The sequence below is a fragment of the Triticum aestivum genome, chromosome 1D, assembly GCF_018294505.1.
Source record: "Triticum aestivum cultivar Chinese Spring chromosome 1D, IWGSC CS RefSeq v2.1, whole genome shotgun sequence".
In the NCBI taxonomy this organism is placed as follows: domain Eukaryota; kingdom Viridiplantae; phylum Streptophyta; class Magnoliopsida; order Poales; family Poaceae; genus Triticum; species Triticum aestivum.
In genome coordinates, this window is record NC_057796.1 from 229,232,124 (window position 1) to 229,253,889 (window position 21,766).

At 48.2% G+C, this 21,766-nt stretch overlaps 1 protein-coding gene across 1 annotated transcript; it reads left to right on the forward strand.

The window, feature by feature from the left end:
* Positions 1-226: 226 nt before the first annotated feature.
* On the forward strand, positions 227-11,487 carry LOC123158608 (E3 ubiquitin-protein ligase SINA-like 10). Its single transcript, XM_044576530.1, has 6 exons — positions 227-286; positions 574-627; positions 865-1,029; positions 1,112-1,431; positions 1,575-1,692; positions 11,374-11,487. Exons 1-6 carry the CDS (start codon positions 227-229, stop codon positions 11,485-11,487), a joined length of 831 nt encoding a protein of 276 aa, XP_044432465.1.
* The last annotated feature ends 10,279 nt before the right edge of the window (positions 11,488-21,766 follow it).

The window sequence follows — 21,766 nt, forward strand, 5'->3', positions numbered from 1 at the left end:
TGCAGACTTTGAGGGTGCTTGGGGCCGCCTGCTAGGAGCCGGCCTCTCTGGAGGCCGCCTGCTAGAAGGCGGCCCGCTTCATGGCTGGTTCCTGGGGTCCTCCGCCTTCTGGCAGCCGGCCGATCGGGCCAGCTGGCCACGAGAAGGCGGCAACCAAGCTTTGAGGCTTGAGGGGCGTAGTCGGCCCCAATGTCTTGGAATGCCATGGGGTCAGAGGAGGCTACCCATGGCCAATAACTCCGACAAGGATGGAGCCGACCCCAGGGATTTGAAGCTTACATGCATGGTACACTCTATCCTAGACTACTCTAGACATGAAACTGCCACACGAGCGTCCGGGCTGCGCTTGGCTCTTCGCCTCTTCGGGAAGTCGAACAATGATGGAGTACTACTACAGTGGAGGAGTACTACAGTATGCTTCTGGAAATCTGACACCGAATGAACTGCTGCATGTCCACCGTGTGCAGGAGGGAGAGCGTGTAGCAAAAGCTTCTCCTAGTCCTGCCAGGTACCATGCTCATGGGCGAGGGCGGGACACAGCTTCATTGACTTACTGCTCCTGCCTTTGCGCGTATGAAAGGTGGGCCCAACAGGTGGGTGGCCCACCTGTCATGCAGCCAAAGGCAAGTGCAGTTAAGGCACCAGAGCTCAGCCCGCGAGGAAGAGGGCATTGTAGTAATCAAACTTCTCATTGTTGTATGAGTTGATGCGACACATCAAAGCACTGCACTCGATATATTTCAATAATTTGCATTTACTGATGCATTAATTACAACGCATGCATGCATGCCGTGACTCTCCTTTTGATACTTGCATGTGTTGATTTAATGCACCTTGAAGTTGTATGAATATGTGACGGTAAAGCTTTGTAATGCCCCGGCCCTAAAGCGAGAGATGGTTGTGCACGAGGAGGGCGAGATCATGCAGATAGAACAGGACCCGACGATGGAGCTCTCTATGGTCTCGATGGACCTCAGCTTGCTCCACTGCCCCTTGTGCCTCTGCCCCTTAAAGCCTCAAGTGTATGAGGTTCGAATACACCTCGTCCTTTCGGTTGATTGAGCAAGGTGCAAGTTTCTTGATTGATGTGATGTTCGATTGATTTGTGTAGTGCAAGGGAGGGCACCTGGCCTGCGCAGACTGCCGCGTCGAGCGCCTCGGGAACCAGCGGCAGTGCCAGAAGTGCGAGCGCGGCGGTGGATTCGACATGTGGAAAATGGCGGTGGATATTGTCCTCTCCTCGGTGAGGGTGGAGTGCCCGCACAAAGGCTGTGGGCTCTACGTCACTTACCACAAGCTCGCCGATCACCAGAGCGTGTGTCCGCTCGCGCCCTGCAAATTCCCCGTGCCCGTCTGCGGCTACGAAGGCCTGCCGCAGGCGCTCTCCCACCACATCAGCACCGTGCATCCCATGCCCGTGCACAGGATCCAGTACGGCAAGGTGCTCCAGCTGCAAGTGCCACTGTCGGAGCCACGACTCTTGCTGTTCGCGGAGGAGGACGACCGCGCTTTTTCTTCGTCGGTGGCATGCTCGACATCGGCGCGCCTATCACCATGTCGGCCGTCTACATCAGAGCGGGATCGTCCCCACTGCCGCACTACGTGGCCAAGATGTGGGCGAACGGCCCGCCGGGGGAGCCCAAAGGCAGGACCGACGTCGTCAAGGTGGAAATGGAGGTGACAAGTGTCGGTGTCAAAACCGGCGGATCTCGGGTAGGGGGTCCCGAACTGTGCGTCTAAGGCGGATGGTAACCGGAGGCGGGGGACACGATGTTTACCCAGGTTCGGGCCCTCTCGATGGAGGTAATACCCTACTTCCTGCTTGATTGATCTTGATGATATGAGTATTACAAGAGTTGATCTACCACGAGATCGTAGAGGCTAAACCCTAGAAGCTGTTGAGTAGTGTCCGGCTTCCCATAAATGTTGCACTCCTTGGCTTCCGCGCCTAATAATGGCTATCTTCCACGTGTCGAGCGAATGCGAGAAGCCAGGGCATTTTTACATTTGCCACCCTAGCCATGCGAGTAAATCATCTATTAAAGAGACGGGGATTCTCAGATCTAGATCACACCATCCTCCCACAGCGAGTATCCATCGGAGCGCGCCAGGAAAAAATCCATTCCAACATGGCCGGTCATCGCAGCTCCTCCTCTCGCTCCCGTAGCCCTAAGCCCGGCAATTGGAAGAAGTGTTTCGTCCCCCACATCCAATTAGTAGAGTTACAGACCCAGGGATTTCTCCCTCCAGCGTATATGGTCCCCGTTTGAGCTGGGCTCGCCACTTATAATGGCGGGGAGCAAGCGGAGAGCTTTCCCAACCCATCCATGGGGGAGCGGGTATGCCTTGTCCCTTACTTATTAAGAGGGCTTGGATTTCCAATTCATCCGTTCCTCCGCGGGCTCCTGGAGTTCTATGGCCTCCAGCTGCATAATTTCACTCCCGCCTCCATATTACACATCGCTAGCTATGTCGCCCTTTGCGAGCTGTTTCTGGGCTGCGAAGCTCATTTCGAGCTATGGAAGAGGCTATTCTGCCTCGTACCCCATACACAGGAGGGGTCAATATACCAAGTGGGCGGAGCCGAAATATGGCACATCACGGGGACCTGATACCTGTCCGGTACTCCGAAGAAGACATCCGAGGACTGGCCTTCGGAGTGGTTTTATATGGAGGATGTCCCCCTTCCAGACCCTATTCGGATGGGCCTTCTTGAGTTTGACAATGCTCCCTTGAAGAAACGCTGCAGCTGGCGCCCTCGGAGCCCCCAAGAGGAAGATAACGGAGAAGTCCTTTACCTGATGGGCCGGATGAAAACGCTGGCCCAATCAGGACTGACAATAATCGAGGTTATGTCAATATGTATAATGCGGGGGGTGCAACCACTTCAATATCGGGGACAACCCATGTGGCACTTCAATGGAGAAGACGATGCTACCCGCTGCAGTCGTAAGGGGCCGGACTCCATCGCTGCTCTAGCGAAGATACTGTCCGATTTATATAAAGGAGAGGAAGAGGAGTTCATCCGCATTAAGCCACGAGATGGATTCTCCATGTACAACCCTCCAAGCTGGGTGAGCTGTCACTTTTTACTCCAGACCTTCCCGCATTCTGTCATAAATATTTACCTTGCTATTTCATAGCAGGAGCTGCAAAAAGCTGTGAGGGAGGTCCACAGCCCGCCTCCACAACCAGAGGACCCTGACCGGGCCCTCGACCCCGGACTCGAAGAGGATCCGGACACATTTGTGGAGCTGATTGACAGGATGTTCTATCAACTGAGCTGTGATGATGCCATGGTGGCCATCATAGCCGATTATCCTGGACTACTCCCTGCATCGCATGTAAGTAAAACCGGAGTCCCAACTTCCGAGAAGGATCCCTTTTTCTGCACTTCACCTACCGCACACATATGGCGTCTTACAGGGAAGGCCCTCGGGACGCCATGCCGAACCCGCAGTGACTCACCAACGAGGGGTACCAAAGCCGGGTAGGCTTAAAAGGAAGGCGGTCAGGACGGAGACGCCATCACAGGGGTATGAAAAAGAACCCCGTTCTGTGGTTATCGTCTTTTTAAAATATAATAACGCCCATGTTTCCTAGTAGGAAAAACGCTCGCCGGACTATATCCGGAGAGGTTGCCGGTCACGCCTCCACCAGTCGGGCTCCAGAGCCGGACATAGAGGCGAACGCTAACATGAGGCGAACGCCGGATGTTCCTCCTACAGGGGATGCCGATAGGCTATCCGCCACCAATTCCGAAGTGGAGAGCGCCATGAATCACAGGCGTCACCGAGCGGTACTCCGTGACGCTTGTTTCTCCCAAGAGGCGTTCGATGCTTTCAACTCAATAGACGCGTACATCCGTGCTGCTCAAAATGGTCTTGCTAGAGCCATGGACCAGTATGTAAAGGATATACGGGTAAGAAAATCTGATAATTATGTATATCAGTAGCCCCTGAGACTTGAAACAGTTGACACAACTGATTTAAGGATCATTATATGTGCAGGTTCTTACGGAGAAGAATACCCAATTGTCTCAAGAGCTGGAAGAGTGCAAAGCCCAGCTACGGGCCGCAGTTGCCGCAATGAAGGAGTCCGAGAAGGCCCTCTCTGGTAACACTTGTCTCTATCAGAAAGAACGTCATGTACCGGTTAGTATGCGGCATGCATGCAAATCTAACAATAGATTCTGCAGATGCTCCCGGGGTTAATCCAGAGGTAGTGCAAGGGGATGAGCAACATGCTCAACGACAGTTAAAGGCTGGCGAGCACGTGCTTAAGCAGGTTAGGCAGGACAAAAATAATCTCCAGGATGGCAATATCCGGCTGAGTGTTGAACTGAAAGATGTTCGGGCCCAACTTGTTGACTCCGTGAAGGAGAATAAGAGGCTTCGACGCGGCATTTTTAGTAAGTGCTTGAACGAACTTTTTATTGAGTTCGGCGAAGAAACCGGCTAACAAAGTTATATTTGTAGGTATGCTGACGGATCGTCCCGCAAAGGAAATGCCCAGGTCTGCTGGTGATCTTCTGCTAGAGCTCTCACAGCTGCACGAACAAGTTCGGCAGGTGATGCAGGGCATTGTCCAAGCCTTGTGGCTCCGCCTCCCTGCCAGGAGGCATGAGGGAGCTTGTGGAGAAGCTCAAGGGAGCGCGGCGGCGCTTCCGATTATGGAAGATATCAGCCTACCGACAAGGTGCAAGGGAAGCCTGGGCCATGGTGAAGACGCGATATACCAAGGCTGACCCGAACCACATGGCCGAGGTCGGACCTGTGGGGTCTGATGGGAAAGAGATCCCCGTCAGTTTGGTGTATGACCAGGTAGAATTAGCCGCAAAGTATTCCCAACAGGATTGTAGGCTAGATAGCCTGTTGGATTGTATAGAAGAAGAATTTAGTCAGTCTAAGTGACCGTGTACTTCAAGTGACATGTATTGTCCCTAGCCGGATTGTAAATCATTTGTCATGGCGGACCCATTCGCTTCAACCTCTGGACCCGACAGTCCGGAGTGTATCCGAATACCCGCTCAGTTATGTAAAACCCAGGGTACGCGTGGAAACAAGGCGTAGGGGTCATAAGTGCTTGAACAGACAAGTACCCAACTAGCTATGCTATATTACATGGATAGTAAGAAACATCTTCCAGGGAGAATAGTTCCGTTAAGGGTTCCTTTCCCTAGGTACGCATGCCCTAATGTGCATGTCTGAACTGCGAAAAGAAACATAGGATATAAACATCTGGGGGCATGTATTACAATAAATAAAAGTCATCTTTTGTTTACCAACCGAGTATTCCCTTAAGAATGCTAGCTTTCGGCTTCACCCAGTTTGAGGTACACATCCGGCTGACCCGGCAGTAACAATCGCAGAGGTGCTCCCCTTATGCCCTAGCCGAATTAACGGGAACGTAGGGCATAAACACAAGAGCCAGGCAACCCAGCTTGGCCAAAACTTAAGTCATATTGATGCATATAATGGCGAAAAAGGTACATGTGGAAGAATAATACATGTGTGGGGGCATAGAGCCCGGAAAATAGTTATATTAAGCTTCTGTATAAGAAGCCCCCAGGTATAATGAGCGCGGTTAGCGCATCAAGATTGTGTAGTCAAGACAAATTTTAGCCTTTTAAGGCCTTGAAGAGAAAGGAAAAAAAGGAACAAATAAAAGACAGATAACGGATATGTAAAAAATTGACGGAGGTAAGGAGACAAACATAGAGTCTGGCACTAGGCGTAGAACCTTCGTAGTCTGGCTGCGTTCCATGGGTTTGGCTCGAGTCGATTGTCCGATACATCCCGCAGATGGTACGCTCCACCGGTCAGAACTTGGTCAATAATGAAGGGACCTTCCCATTTGGGCTTGAGCTTGTTCTTTTTCTTCTCCAGTAGGTGTAGAACGAGTTCGCCAACGTTATAAGTTTTGGCCCGTACTTCTCTGCTTTGATACCTTCAAGCTTGTTGCTGATAGAATGCGGAACGGGCTTTTGCCACGTCACGCTCCTCCTCCAGGGCGTCCAAACTGTCCTGCCGATCAAGATCGACTTCTTTCTCTTCATACATGCGCACTCGAGGTGAGTCATGAATTATGTCGCAGGGCAGTACCGCCTCTGCGCCATACACCATAAAAATGGTGTGTATCCGGTCGTGCGATTCGGCGTGGTCCGCAACCCCCATAGTACGGAGTCGAGCTCCTCTACCCAGTGCGTGTCTGATTCCTTTAAGGACTGCACTAATCTGGGTTTAATGCCGCTCATGATGAGACCATTTGCTCACTCGACTTGACCGTTAGTTTGCGGGTGATAGACAGAAGCATAATCGAGCTTGATGCCCACGTTGATGCACCAAAGTTTTACCTCGTCGGCTGTAAGGTTCGAGCCGTTATCGGTGATGATGCTGTGGGGAACGCCATAATGGTGTACAACCCCGGATATGAAGTCTATCACTGGTCCGGATTCGGCCGTTTTAACTGGTTTGGCTTCTATCCATTTGGTGAATTTATCCACCATGACCAATAAGTATTTTTTCTTAGGGCTTCCCCCTTTGAGGGGTCCGACCATATTAAGCCCCTAGACCGCAAAGGACCAATTAATGGGGATTGTTTGGAGAGCAGTAGGCGGCATATGGCTTTGGTTTGCAAAAAGCTGGCAACCGACGCAACATTGGACGAGGTCCTGTGCGTCTGATCAGGCCGTCAGCCAGTAGAAACTTGTACGGAAGGCCTTGCTTACAAGGGCCCGAGCTGCGGCATGGTGGCCGCCGAGTCCAGCATGAATTTCTGCCAAAAGTTGTCGTCCTTCCTCTTCAGAGATGCACCTTTCAAGGACTCCGGTAGCGCTTTTCTTATAAAGCTCTCCCTCGTGGACCTTGTAGGCTTTAGACCGCCGCACAATGCAACGTGCCTCGTTTGGGTCCTCAGGTAGTTCCTGCGTAGTTAGGTAGGCCAGGAAGGGTTCTGTCCACGGGGCGATGACAGCCATAATCACGTGGGCGGAAGGTGTAATTTCGGTGGCAGAGCCTCCGATTACGTCAGAGTGTTCGGTATCTGGTGTTGTGGCCAAGTCTGGACTGTTGTTGCCGGTCTCTCCTTCCCATACCACTGACGGCTTAAACAGCCTTTCCAAGAAGATATTGGGTGGGACAGGGTCGCGCTTAGCGCCGATGCGGGCGAGGATGTCCGCCACTTGATTGTTTTCTCGGACCACATGGTGGAATTCGAGCCCCTCGAACCGAGCTGACATTTTGAGGACGGCGTTGCGGCAAGCTGCCATTTTTGGGTCCTTGGCATCAAAGTCTCCATTTATTTGAGATATTGCGAGATTCGAATCCCCACGCACCTCTAGGCGTTGAATGCCCATGGAGACTGCTATCCGGAGACCATGCAACATGTCCTCATATTCTGCTGCATTGTTGGAGTCTGCGTATAATATTTGGAGTACGTATTGGACTGTATCTCCGGTGGGGGATGTCAGGACGACGCCTGCCCCCAGACCCGCCAGCATCTTTGAACCGTCAAAGTGCATGATCCAATTAGAGTATGCGCCGTACTCTTTAGGGAGTTCGGCTTCCGTCCATTCGGCGATGAAATCGGCCAGTACTTGCGACTTAATGGCTCGCCGTGGTTTATATGTTATATCAAACGGGAGGAGCTCGATAGCCCATTTAGCAATCCGTCCCGTGGCATCGCGGTTATTTATTATGTCGTTGAGTGGTACTTCCGAGGCCACCGTAATTGAACACTCTTGAAAGTAGTGTCGTAATTTTCGGGATGCCATGAATACCGCGTATGCTATCTTTTGATAATGTGGGTACCGTGATTTGCATGGAGTGAGGACAGTGGATACATAGTATACGAAGTGGGAATTTATGTCTGTCCGTCTCTCGTTCGACGACGAGCACTGCGCTTACAACTTGGTGAGTTGCCGCTATATATAACAGCATTGGTTCGCCGACATTTGGCGCGGCCAAGATTGGGTTGGTGGCTAGGATGGCTTTTATTTCTTCCAATCCGGCCGTGGCCACATCCGTCCACTCGAAGTGTTCGGTGCGCCAAATAAGGCGATAAAGGGGTAGTGCCTTTTCTCCTAATTGGGAGATAAAGCGGCTTAAGGCCGCCACGCATCCAGTTAATTTCTGGATTTGCTTGAGGTCTGTTGGGATAGCCAACTGTGACAGAGCTCGGATTTTAGCGGGATTTGCTTCAATTCCTCTACTAGAGACGATGAAGCCCAGGAGCTTTCTGGCGGGCAGGCCGAAAACGCATTTTTCCGGATTGAGCTTGATGTCGTATGTTCGGAGATTGTCGAACGTGAGCCTCAAGTCGTCTATTAAGGATTCGACGTGTCTGGTTTTAACAACCACATCGTCTACGTATGCCTCCACTGTTTTGCCGATCTGTGTTTCCAGGCATGTCTAAATCATGCGTTGATAGGTTGCACCGGCGTTCTTAAGCCCGAAAGGCATGGTGTTAAAACAGAAGGGGCCGTATGGGGTGATAAATGCCGTTGCGGCTTGATCGGACTCCGCCACCTTGATTTGATGGTATCCGGAGTATGCGTCGAGGAAACACAATGAGTCGTGTCCTGCAGTAGCGTTGATAATTTGATCGATGCGGGGGAGGGGGAAGGGATCCTTGGGACAAGCCTTGTTGAGGTCCTTGAAATCGACACATAGGCGCCAGGATTTATCCTTCTTTGGTAACATCACCAGTTTTGCTAGCCAGTACATATGTTTTATTTCTCTAATGAATCCGGCCTCAAGTAACTGGGCTAGTTCCTCTCCTATGGCTTGTCGCTTAGGTTCAGAGAAACACCGAAGAGTCTGCTTGACCGGCTTGAACCCCTTTAGAATGTTAAGGCTGTGGTCGGCCAGCCTGCGTGGGATTCCTGGCATGTCTGAAGGATGCCAGACGAATATGTCCCAATTCTCGCGCAAGAACTCCCTAGTCCGGCGTCTACTGTGGGGTTTAACTGTGCCCCGATGGATGCTGTTTTTGTAGGGTCCGTTGGGTGGACTTGTAATTTGACTATTTCATCCGCTGGTTTAAAAGAGGTGGACTTGGATCTTTTGTCAAGTATCACGTCGTCTCTATCCACTGTGGAGCGCATCGCAGTTAATTCCTCGGTCGCGAGGGCTTCGGATAACGCCTCGAGGGCCAGTGCGACTGTTTTATTTTCGGCACGGAGTGCTATGTCCGGATCACTAGTTAGAGTGATGATTCCATTGGGCCCGGGCATTTTGAGCTTCATGTACCCGTAATGGGGTATAGCTTGGAAGATCGTGAATGCATCCCGCCCTAGAAGGGCGTGGTATCCTCTATTGAACGGGGCCACTTGGAATGTGATTTCTTCGGACCTATAATTCTCCGGCATGCCGAATACCACATATAGCGTGATTTTCCCAGCACATCGTGCCTCCCGACTAGGGATGATTCCTCTGAAGGTCGTGCTGCTTTGCTCAATGCGGCTTCTGTCTATTTCCATTTTTTGAAGAGTCTCCTCATAGATGAGGTTTAATCCGCTGCCGCCGTCCATGAGCACTTTAGTAAGCCGGAAGCCGTCCACAATTGGACTAAGGACCAAGGCGGCTGATGCTCGGGCTGTTCAGAATTTAGGTTCGTCACTGGCGTTGAAGGTAATAGCCGTATCGCTCCATGGATTTATTGCTGCCACGTGGCAGACTTCGGCGAGGATGCAGAGTGCTCGCTTACGCCTATTATTTGAGGCGAAGGTCTCGAAGACTGTCAATACTGTATTGTTGTTCTTCCACGGGATGGTGCTCTGCGGTATTGTTGATGAGGAGATCCTCACCGCTCTTGGCCATCTGCCGGAGTACCCAACATGCTCTAAGGCTGTGTGTTGGCATGGTATCCGCTGTACTGTGAATGTTGCATGGCCCATTAAGCCATCCCTCCAATACGGTTCCACGCCCTGTAGTGAGCTTTTGCTTCTTTGTAATTGGGTCGGGCGACTTACGAGAGTGCACCCTTTTAGTTCGGACTGGGGGTTTTGTCAGAGCCGGAGGATCCCAAAATTTTGTTTGGGTTTTCCAGGCGCTTTCCATCGCACAGTACTTCCGTACTATGGCCGCCAAGTCAGTGAAGTGTGCTATGTCACGGCGGCTTATGGCATTGAGGATTCCCTTGTCGGTGCAATTATTGCAAAAGAATGAAATTGCGTCTTCCTCGCGACAGTCCTTGACCTTGTTCATTACAAGGAGGAATCTGGCCCAATAGTGGTGTACTGTCTCTTGGGGCTCTTGTCTAATGTGGGAAAGATCACTTATATCTGGGTGGGTGGGTAGATTTAGGTCCGAACCCTGACCCGATCTGAGACCCAGGGGCGGAGGAGTTTCCGATCTTGGAAGTTAGGGCTCCGGGATGTTGCCCAATAGGTCTGGCCCGCTGCCTGATTCTAGGTTCAAGGTTTGGGCCATGTCCTCCCGTGGACGGGTATCTGGCTCAGAGAGCTCGGGAATCTGGACATAGTTTGTCCTCAAGATAGAGGAAGAATCGCCGCATTGCTCCTCCACCACCGCTATCTGATGGGTGACCGGCGGGGAGTTAATCTCCCTTTGGTCGGGTTTAAGCCCGATCTGATCATAGTCCATAGCGACTCCCAAGGCGGCAATGCGATCCAAGAGCTCGTTCAAGGAAGAGAGCTCCATTGGATCCAACTGCTCGGCGAATTCTAAGCCGACGTAGAGGCTGTCTTCGATGACCCGAGAAGTCATCGTCGGCGCAGCGGCCGAACAGGCGGTCATGACAAAACCGCCTAGTCGGAGAGTTTGGCCTACAGCCAGGGCTTCCCCAGAAGTGATGTTGTCCTTGACAACAAGACGAGCCATCAAGCCTTATGATGACGACACAGTGGAACTCTCAATGAAAGCACCAATGTCGGTGTCAAAACCGGCGGATCTCGGGTAGGGGGTCCCGAACTGTGCGTCTAAGGCGGATGCTAATAGGAGGCGGGGGACACGATGTTTACCCAGGTTCAGGCCCTCTCGATGGATTTAATACCCTACTTCCTCCTTGATTGATCTTGATGATATGAGTACTACAAGAGTTGATCTACCACGAGATCGTAGAGGCTAAACCCTAGAAGCTAGCCTATGGTATGATTGTTGTTGTCCTGCGGACTAAACCCTCCGGTTTATATAGACACCGGAGGGGGCTAGGGTTACACAGAGTCGGTTACAAGGGAGGAGATCTACATGTCCGTATTGCCATGCCTGCCTTCCACGCCAAGGAGAGTCCCATCCGGACACGGGTCGAAGTCTTCAATCTTGTATCTTCATAGTCCAACAGTCTGGCCAAAGGATATAGTCCGGCTGTCCGAGGACCCCCTAATCCAGGACTCCCTCAACAAGCAGCAAGGATCCCAGCGACGTCATCGTGCAGGAGCTGACCTTCTTCACAGTTCCGCCCAAGCTGCTGGCCGGGGCTAACCTAGTGTCCCTCCACATTCAGATTGACAAGCTCATGTCCTAAATGATTCTACAGCGCCTTCTGTTTATCTTAGTAATATGCTAATATAGGGGTTAGATCAGATTACTTTAGCTTAAGAGATGGTGGGTTTTGGTGGTGATGCAGCAATTACTTCGACATCAGATCAATAGTTAAAGTAATTTCCAATAGTCGAACAGATATTTTGTGTCTGTTGGATATAAAGATCCTTTGGGTAAGAAGTATAACAACTTATAAGAAGTATAACATCTTATATGCTTTTTTGTTCAGGAAGTGTTGCATACTTGTGCGAGTTGACGCGACACATCAAAGTAGTACTACTCCTAGTAGTACTCCCTCTGATCCTAATTTCTCTGCGCATAAGGCTGGTCATAGTGGGAGTAACATAGGCAGTAACATAGATACCACATAAGCAAAAATGATGAGGTGGCAAGTAATTAATGAGGAGAGAGCCAAATAGAGTAACATAAATATGTTACCATCACATAGCGCTTTCCAATGCAAAATGAGTCTACAAAGTAATAAATGAAGACATCTATGTTATCACATATATGACACTACCCACTATGAAGGTAGTAACATAGACTAGTAACGTATGCATGTTACTAGTCTATGTTACTCTCCACTATGACCAGCATAAGTCGAGGCGCAGATACTAAGGAGGGCATGGTTGTGTCTATACTTGGACAACTCACCCGACTGCATGCGCACCAGGCAGACGAAGCTCGTGTCGTGTTGGTGCCATGTGCGGCCCACACATTAACCAAAACCTCACGCCTCTAGCTTAGCCTCCGCATTTTAAACTTCTCAATCCCAAGGCCAAGGAGCAACGTGAAACCTATGACAGAGCCAATCGGATGGTTGAGAACACTACAATTCGTAGCTACAGATGCGTGTGTGAGAGAGGACGAGTGCGTGCATGCACCTGTTCTCTTCCAATTTAACGTACTAAACTCAGAGTACAAGTGTATGTGGGTGGCGTCGACCTAGGGAGCTAGAGATGGTGCGTGCGAGAAGTCCCGAGAGTAGGTGTAATGCGTCTGAAAAAAAGACTAGTCTATAGCTCACCACGAGGCTATTCCTGTCGAACGCCCCAATAACCGTAAGATATGTATCCGACGGTGCCAGTTATTGCACGTACACAACAGTAGAAAAAGAACTACCATGGCATATGCTACACCACGGCTGAGAACACGTGCCCATGTTATGCCATCCGGGAATAGGGCCGCACTTTGAAACTAGAACCGTCAATAAATTTTGAGCTTGCGTCTCGTCACATTCCAAATTACTACTACCACGCTATATTTAATTGCAAACCTGTTCACACCGATCACAACCTAAACGGTTTCACACTTAGGAGCGTATTAGTACTTGGTTATAAATACTACTATTCCAAGATGACTACACATTCCTCCTCAACTCCTCATCCACAAAAACAAACAAGTCATTCAGCATCCTTCCCTTATGTCTGCCATGGCCAGCGTGAGTTCTGGGTTGAGAGATTACCACTAGGGAGAGGCGAGCATGGAAGCGGAAGCACGAGAGATGTCCCGCCTCGTCGCGAAAGCAGCCGACATGTCCCGCTGCGCGGAAGTAGCATCACAGAGGTCCTGCCGCGCCGCCGAAGCAGCACGGAGGCCCCGCCGCGTCGTTGATGCAGCAGACTGGTCCGGCCGCATCGTGGAGGCAGCAGAGATGTCCCGCCGTGCCGTGAATCCAACAGAGATGTCCCACCGCGCCGCGGCAGCCTGGGAAAATGTCTCGCGGGCAGGCGATGACTCTTACAGGCGCATGCATGCGATTGTCCATAGCCAGATGGATCAGATCTCTAGCTGGGCGAGGTTGCAGGACGACATGAAAACCTTGTTTGAACAGGCTACCGGCGTCATCCGGCAACTAAGGGAGGGCAATGAGAGGCTCCGGGGCGAGCGCGACCTACTGAGGGTGAAGATCGTCCGAAGTGCAGAGCAGCAGGAGGAGACCAGTGCCTTGTTGAAGAGGACCGACATCATCGTCAAGAAACTTATGGACGAGAATGACATGCTCCGCATCAAGCGCCAAAGGCTGGTGGAGGAATCCGTGGATGCTCTCAAGCTGCGTCTTGAGGACACGATAGAGCTCATCGCCGCTCGCCATGGAGACTAGTTCCCGCGGCCTGCAGCAACACATGAAGAAAGTAGAGATCAGCGAGCCAGATTGTTGTCTTCCTTCTTCTTTTGCCCTTGTGTATTTCGGGCGTAGCTGCATGTGGCTTTTTAATTATCTTCCTAATTATGTAAGACAATTATTATCCACAGTCGTCGTCCTTATATATTCATCAGTCTTGCTATAAGTCATAGTAGATGCTATATAGGTCCGTCGGATCTTACATCAAGATTCGTGCAAAATTTTCTTTTCAGATTTTCTTTTTTTCTCTCTTAAATCTTAGTCGAGTGAGACATAGCCATGCCATTAAACAGAGGCTCGGGCACCATTAATGGAGACCTTGGGAGAGAGGTGGACGACAGATGGAGGTCAAAGGGCTCTCCTCCTGATAAGCACACGCAGGTGTCTGATCGCACGCCTCCCGTACTCAAATAGCTACCCTGCATGGCGCCTCCTAGCTAATAAAAAAGGGGACGCGTGGCGGCACGTAAATGGTAAATAGAACGCCCGTGTTTCCGATTGTAACGTGACAGCACTTGTTCCAAAATGACTTTGTTGATTGTTAATGTGTGCGCCTTCGCAAATCGGACGGCAAAATTACCACGGCATGTTGGTGCCATGTCATGACACCAAGCCAAGTTTCATGATTTTCATGCATGTTTTGGATTTATAGGAATTAAAAAACCAAGTTTCTCAATGTTTCCAGCCGAGCCACGATGCCCAGATGTTTGAATTTCATTCCCATTTCTTGCATGGGACCTAGAAATTTACCCGAGGACACACATGTGATTTTTCAACCAACTTTGGTGCACTCGAGCATGTGCTTGTATTTCAAATTTGAATTATGCACACAAAGGTGACGCGTTCCCTCTTAGAACCACGATCCTTCTTGAGAGAAGCTCCGGTTTTGCAAGAAGCTTATACCAAAACTTGTTCCTATTCGGCCAATTTTTTTACCACAGCATGGTAGTACCATGACATGACACCATGCCAAGTTTCATGATTTTCAGGCGTATTTTGGATTTACAAGAATTTTAAAACCAAGTTTCTCAATGTTCTCGGCCGAGCCACGATGCCCAGATGTTTGAATTTCATTCCCATTTCTTGCATGGGACCTAGAAATTCACCCGAGGAGACACATGTGATTTTTCAACCAACTTTGGTGCACGGGAGCATGTGCTTGTAGTTCAAATTTGAATTATCCACATTAAATGACCAGAAACTCAATTAATGTATAAAAAAGGCCAAATGAACCCAGAATAATTCCAAAATTTAACAGGGCACTCATGCAGTTCTATGTTGCCTCTATAAAGAAACTCAGGGGGGGCAGCGTTTATCGTTTCGCACTGAAAGGTGACACGTTCCCTCTCAGAACCACGAGCCTTCTTGAGAGAAGCTCCGGTTTGCAAGAAGCTTATACCGAAACTTGTTCCTCCAATTTTTTTACCACAACATGGTAGTACCATGACATGACACCATGCCAAGTTTCATGATTTTCAGGCGTGTTTTGGATTTACAAGAATTTTAAAACCTAGTTTCTCAATGTTCTCGGCCGAACCACGATGCCCAGATGTTTGAATTTCATTCCCATTTCTTGCATGGGACCTAGAAATTCACCCGAGGACACACATGTGATTTTTCAACCAACTTTGGTGCACGGGAGCATGTGCTTGTAGTTCAAATTTGAATTATGCACATTAAATGACCAGAAACTCAATTAATGTATAAAAAAGGCCAAACGAACCCGGAATAATTCCAAAATTTAACAGGGCACTCATGTAGTTCTATGTTGCCTCTGTAAAGAAACTCAAGGGGGGCAGCGTATATCGTTTCACACTCAAAGGTGATACGTTCCCTCTCAGAACCACGAGCCTTCTTGAGAGAAGCTCCGGTTTGCAAGAAGCTTATACCAAAACTTGTTCCAAATTGGCCCAATTTTTTACCACAGCATGTTAGTGCCATGATATGACACCATGCCAAGTTTCATGATTTCCAGGCCAGTTTTGGATTTACATGAATTTAAAAACCAAGTTTCTCGATGATCTCGGCCGAGTCACGAAGCCCAGATGTTTGAATTTCATTCCCATTTCTTGCATGGGACCTAGAAATTCACCCAAGGACACACATGTGATTTTTCAACCAACTTTGGTGCACCGGAGCATGTCCTTGTAGTTCAAATTTGGATTATGCACATTAAATGTCCAGAAACTCAATTAATGTATAAAAAAGGCCAAACGAACCTGGAATAATTCCAAAATTTAACAGGGCACTCATATAGTACTATGTTGCCTCTGTAAAGAAAATCAGGGAGGAGGCAGCGTATATCGTTTCGCACACAAAGGTGACACGTTCCCTCTCGGAACCACGAGGCTTGTTGAGAGAATCTCCGGTTTTGCAAGAAGCTTATACGAAAACTTGTCCCAATTCAGCCAAAAATCATAAATATGAAAATAGGGTTTAGATTATCCCGAACATCTCGCTACCTAGACCAATGTACTCTGATTTGAATTCAACGTAAAATGGATACAAATATTTGAATTGAAGATCGTATGGTACATGTAGCTCATAGTGAAATATCATTACTGCGATATGCATGTTTTTTGTTATCAAGATAATATTTAAATGATTTTATAACTTGACAACAATCGTATTCAAATAAGGAAAATTGATTCAAATTTAGTCCATATAGTAGACGACAATATATATGTTCATAGGGTCGAGTAAAATGTTCATATATGATGGAAGATCAAAATGTAGGACTACACCCATTATAAACCGCAAGGTCACCTAACGATATATTCAAATTCAACATAACGTGGATTCAAAAATTGAAATTCGCGATCCTGGCATTTGTAATCATATAAAAAGGGACATGTCTCTTTCTTTTGGTGGGAATTGATTTGTTTTTTGTTGTTGTTGAGGGAAGTGCGAATCGATTTGGTATTGTACAGGGTAATCTTGTTCTCCCGTTTTTTTCCATTTTTCTTGTAGTTTTTTCAATGAAATTTATAGCAATATAGTAAAAGGGGACATGACTCTCTTGTGTCTTCTATGAATTGTATTTTTTTGTACACGTTAAGTTTGTTCTGCCGAACAAGGAATCTGCGCCTTGTTATCCCGAAATTTTCAAGCTCGAGTATCTTTTGTCTCATCTACTTGAAACTCCCGCCTCTTCAACCCGCGCCGCGCCTTGTTATCCCGAAATTTCGACGCGCGCGAAAACTCCCTCCTCATCCGAAATCGGTCCCGCAGCCCAGACACGCGAAATCCTCCTTCTACCCCTCAGCCGGAAATGCCGGCTCGATGTCGCGGTGTCAAAACCGGTGGGGGTACGCTGGTAACTTACCCTACATTTCGGACAAGCGCGTCCCTAAGCCATGGCTCCCCGTACCTTCCCCTTCGCCCCCTCATTCGTACACCGAGGCCGCCAAAACCCGCGAAACCCCACGCTCCTCTGTCGGCCCCCCGACCGCGGCCCAGCCGGAGACTCTTGCCTGACGACGTCGTCCACCGCAACAGCTCGCCATCCCTCATCCACCGCACCGGATGAGGATCCGTCGTCGATCTCGTCGTCCCGCCGGATCACCCGCCCCGTCCTCCACCTCCAAGGAGCCACCCCGATGTTCGCCTCGTCTATCGCGCCACCTCCATCCCCACATCACCTCTTGACCTGCCCCACCGGAACCGCAGCACCCTCACCAATTCCTCCGATGAAGCCGAGGCCAACTCGGCACCACCAAGGAGGTTCTGCACTCACCGCTGCATTTTATCTTTTATTCGATCTCACGGCGCTGCCGGTGCTCGATACCGAGCAGCCATGGCGGGTCTCCATCGACGGCGCTGTTGCTGGCTACTTCATCCACGTTGTCTCTCCCCCATGTCGTTGCTTCCTCGATAGCGACTTCCACACCGGCACTAGCTGCAGCTGCTCCGGCTCTTGCTCGCGCTGCTGCTGCTCTGGCTCTCGCTCGCGCTGCGGCTCTGTTCTTGCTGTTGGTCGCGCTGCTGCACTGCTCTTGCTTTCGTTCGTGCTGCTGTTTTGCTCTGCTATTGCTGTCGGCCGTGCTGCTGCTCCACTCTTGCTCTCGTTCGTGCTACTGCTCTGCTCTTGCTCTCGCTCGCGCTGCTGCTGCTGCTTCACGACCTTTGGCAGCTATAGGAGTTGCTGCTTTAGCACTCACTCGTGGTGCTGCTGCAAGACTTGCTCTCTGCTAGTGTGTTTCCTGCTCGAGCATCTGCTGATTTAGATCACTGCTTCTCTGCTACTAGTGCTCGAACGCCCTAAACATCTACTGCCATTCTCTGCTACTAGTTCAATCAGTTACGACAGTAAAATTTAGTTTTGACTGTAAAGTTCAGATTCTTCAGTTAAGTTCAGAGTGAACAATATTTACAACATCTGTCGGAGTGGCCGTGGCGCGGCTGATGCGTTTACATCTAGCACTTTTTGGTGATGTATTTTATATCATGTATTGCAGATGATATTAGAGTCCCACTTCAGATTAACGTTGCCTGTCTTGTCCTGCTTCAGCCTCGCCGCCGTGCACCTCACCGGAGCTGCTCCAACGACGGAACCGTCCATCATAATGGAGCATTACCCTCGGCGCCATTTCTATAGGCCTTAGATCTTCTTCCCCGCCTCCGACAGTCACACCGGCATCACCATCCTCCACGTCCAACCCAATGATGCTGAGGTCAACAAGGCTATGCCAAAGAGTATGTACACTCATTGCATCACTTTGTTACTCTGCATTCATGTCGATCCCTTAGGGATCCTTTGCCATGGAACTACTATGGTACTACTATTCGTGCATTTGGTTAGAAGGAGTGGAGCAAAGGAAAACTAGAGGATTTTTTTACTTTGGTGTCTCTTTCAAAGAAAAAATGTAGGAATTTTAATATCCACTTGGACGTCCTTTTCAAATTAATATGCATGAAGAATAGGACTAATTGCATTACTGGCATAATAAGATTCTTATTTTTTTCATTTTCATGTGGTTTGAGTTTAATTTGACCATGTGTCTCCATTCCTCTGTTCTTCCAATTCATGTGAACCAAACACCCAGGTTGACAGAAATCCTATGTTTCCAAATGCTCTATTTTGCACGTCCATTCCTATCCTATTCCTGTGTTTTTCCTGTCCCTGCGTTTATAGAATCCTCCAATTCTAAGGAGCCCTTACAGATTTACTTCATTTTCAGATAGGCGTCAAAGAAAACCCTGTGTGTTATGTCCTGCTCCTGCCGTGCCGTCATCCACCCCACCTGAGGTGCACCATCGACAGAAGCGTTCACTGCAGCAGAGATTCCCCCTGCAGACTTTCTTTCGCTGCCTCAGATCATCTTCCCCGTTGCCGGCAGCCACGCCAACTGCATTACCATCATCGACTGAGAAGATGAACTTGAGGACTACACCGTTCCGGAAGAGAGTCACAGTCTTTCGTGTTTGCTTACGTTATACATCGGTTATTATTACCTGCTACTTTATCGTTCAAATTTGAGTTTTAAAATGCCCGTGGGTCTCATATCGAGGCAACAACGAATAGTACTTGTCTACTATCTGGTTCATCTGGGGTCTTCTATGTGGTTCATGTTGGGTGGGCAACAAACAGTAGATGATCCATTGTCTATCTTTTTAAACTGAAGCTATAATCTACCTGCTATCATTAGTTTTGGATCTATCCACTCGTTTGCTACCATCAGTCTTGATTTCTACATGCACCCCTTAGGCCTTACAAATTCTAACTATTTTTTTATTACACATGTCAGTTATTGTACACAATCGTACTAAACATGTAGAGAAAAAGAGAAGACCGTTGCGTGGGAATATAATGTCATGCAGACGCCGCTTCATGGTAGGCGAAGTGGGCCCCCTCCCGCCATTCCAGATTGTATTCCAGAGGAAGATAACTGTTCAGATGGGGATTCAGAGGGATCCGACCACTCCTATTTACCACCTGAGGTGTTTGGTCTAACCTGGCATGCTGATGTTGGTCATATCATGCATATGGCGCCCCACATTGCTTATATTATACATCTTATATGTCATCAGCTTAGTTTAGATTTGCTTTGTGTGAATGCCATCTGTTTGGTTTCTATATCATACTCCCACCGTTCCTAAATATTTGTCTTTTTAGACATTTCAACAAGTGACTACATACGGAGCAAAATGAGTGAATCTACACTCTAAAATATGTCTATATACATCCATATGTGGTAGTCCATTTGAAATCTCTAAAAAGACAAATATTTAGGAACAGAGGGAGTATATGGGAATTATGCAATGCCATCTTCTTTAGCCAGGCATCATATACATGAATCATGCAATGCCATCCTGTTTAGCCAGTCATCGTATTTGTGAATTGTATCGTGCCATACTTTTTTTCATAATGTATTCCATTTGTCAACAATGTTTATACATTCATCTACTCTTCCTGTGCATCAACCATTTGAGTCAGTCATGGGAAAATCTGGAGTGAAAACAAGGACTTCTGAGCAGTCAGTGCTACCTGTCGATGCAGATTTCTTGTTGGTTACAGATAGTTCCTCAGAGGAGGATTCAGAGACAGATGACCAGTCGTATTCCCCCCCCCCCGAGGTGCATGCTCTAACTTAGCAGGGCTATATTGCTCATATCATATGGTGTCTTGCATTGCCATGCCATCTGCTTAGATTAGACATGCTTTGTGTGAATGCCTCATGTTTGCTTTCTAGATCAGATATGTGAATTATGCAATGCCATGTAGCCAGGCATCGTATATGTGAATTATCTCATGCCATTTTTTTCATTACGTATTCCATTTGTTGATAATCTGTGTATATTGAACTACTCTTCATGTGTATCAGCCATTTGAGCCGGTTATGGAAAAATCAGGAGTGAAAACAAGGTCTTTAGAGCAGGCAATGATACCTGTTGAAGCATATATCTCGATGGTTACAGGGAGCTCCTCAGAGGAGGATTTAGAGACAGATGACCAGTCATATATCCCACCTGAGGTGTATGCTCTAAGTTGCAATGTTTATATTTCTCATATCATGCATATGGTGTCTTGCATTGCTTAGTTTAGAAATCATATGCACAATATTGAATTCCATCTGCTTAGTTTAGAGATCATACATGCGAGTGCCAGCTTCTTAGTATATGAATCAATTATGTCAATTATATCATGCCATCCTGTATACTTAGACAACATGTATGTGAATTATTTCATCCCAGCCTATTTTAGAAAGACATCATATAGTTTTGTCATGTCATCCTGTTTAGATACTCATCATATGTTGAATTATGCCATTATATCCTGTTAAGTTATCCATCATATATCTGAAACTGTGTCATGCTATCCTGTTTAGTTAGGCATCATATCTGTGAAATTGTGTCATGCTATCCTGTTTGGTTAGACAACATATATGTGAATTACCACATCTGTCTATCATACAATGTTTGTACGTTCAATGTCTTTTCTTGTTTATCAGCCATTTCAATTGGAGGGGGTGATGGCAGTATCTAAGGGAGCAAAAACCCGTTCTTCACAAAAGACAGTGCTACCCGTCGATGCAGATAGAACCATGGTTGTACTGGCCCACAAACTAGCCCCACCACACATAATCGAGACTCTTCCAGATTGCACACTTACACCTTGGGAAGAGAACCAGCTACAACCCATCTAACCCCAACCCCAGCAGATAGTAACCCACTTCTAGTTGACAAAGCACCATGTCCACCACAGAGTACCCCCACACGAGCAATTTGTCAAGCAACTGTTGTGCCCAAAGCACGAAGACCACCACAACGAACCCAAACTCCACATTTAAAGCAGAAGAGCAACTGTTTTCAGGTTAGATTCCGTAGCTATGGTCCATACTCCTTTGCTGTTGCATCACTGTATTTACTCATACCAACTACTTTCGAATTTGAAGGATCCAATTGAAACTCCAATGGTGCAACATGTATGTTTTAAACCTATTTCTTTAACTGGATTGCTGTTTTAACTTCTTGCTCTATGTTGATTTCAGTTTTAGTTGTATAAACAGCTATGTTCTCATGTGATGCACATTACAAGTGTTGCCAATGTCATGTAGTTTCTCACACTTATATTCTGTCTATGGTGTTGTGTCTTAAAATATATGAGTTGAACTGTGTCTCTATCTTGATTTGGAAA

What these genes read in the sequence shown, in the direction of transcription:
- LOC123158608 (XM_044576530.1), top strand. Translation starts at nt 227, where the DNA reads ATGGCCAATAACTCCGACAAGGATGGAGCCGACCCCAGGGATTTGAAG. An exon ending in ATTTGAAGCTTACATGCATG is followed by an intron (nt 287 to 573) that starts GTACACTCTATC and finishes GCCTTTGCGCGT; the next exon opens with ATGAAAGGTGGGCCCAACAG. An exon ending in TAAAGCCTCAAGTGTATGAG is followed by an intron (nt 1,030 to 1,111) that starts GTTCGAATACAC and finishes TGATTTGTGTAG; the next exon opens with TGCAAGGGAGGGCACCTGGC.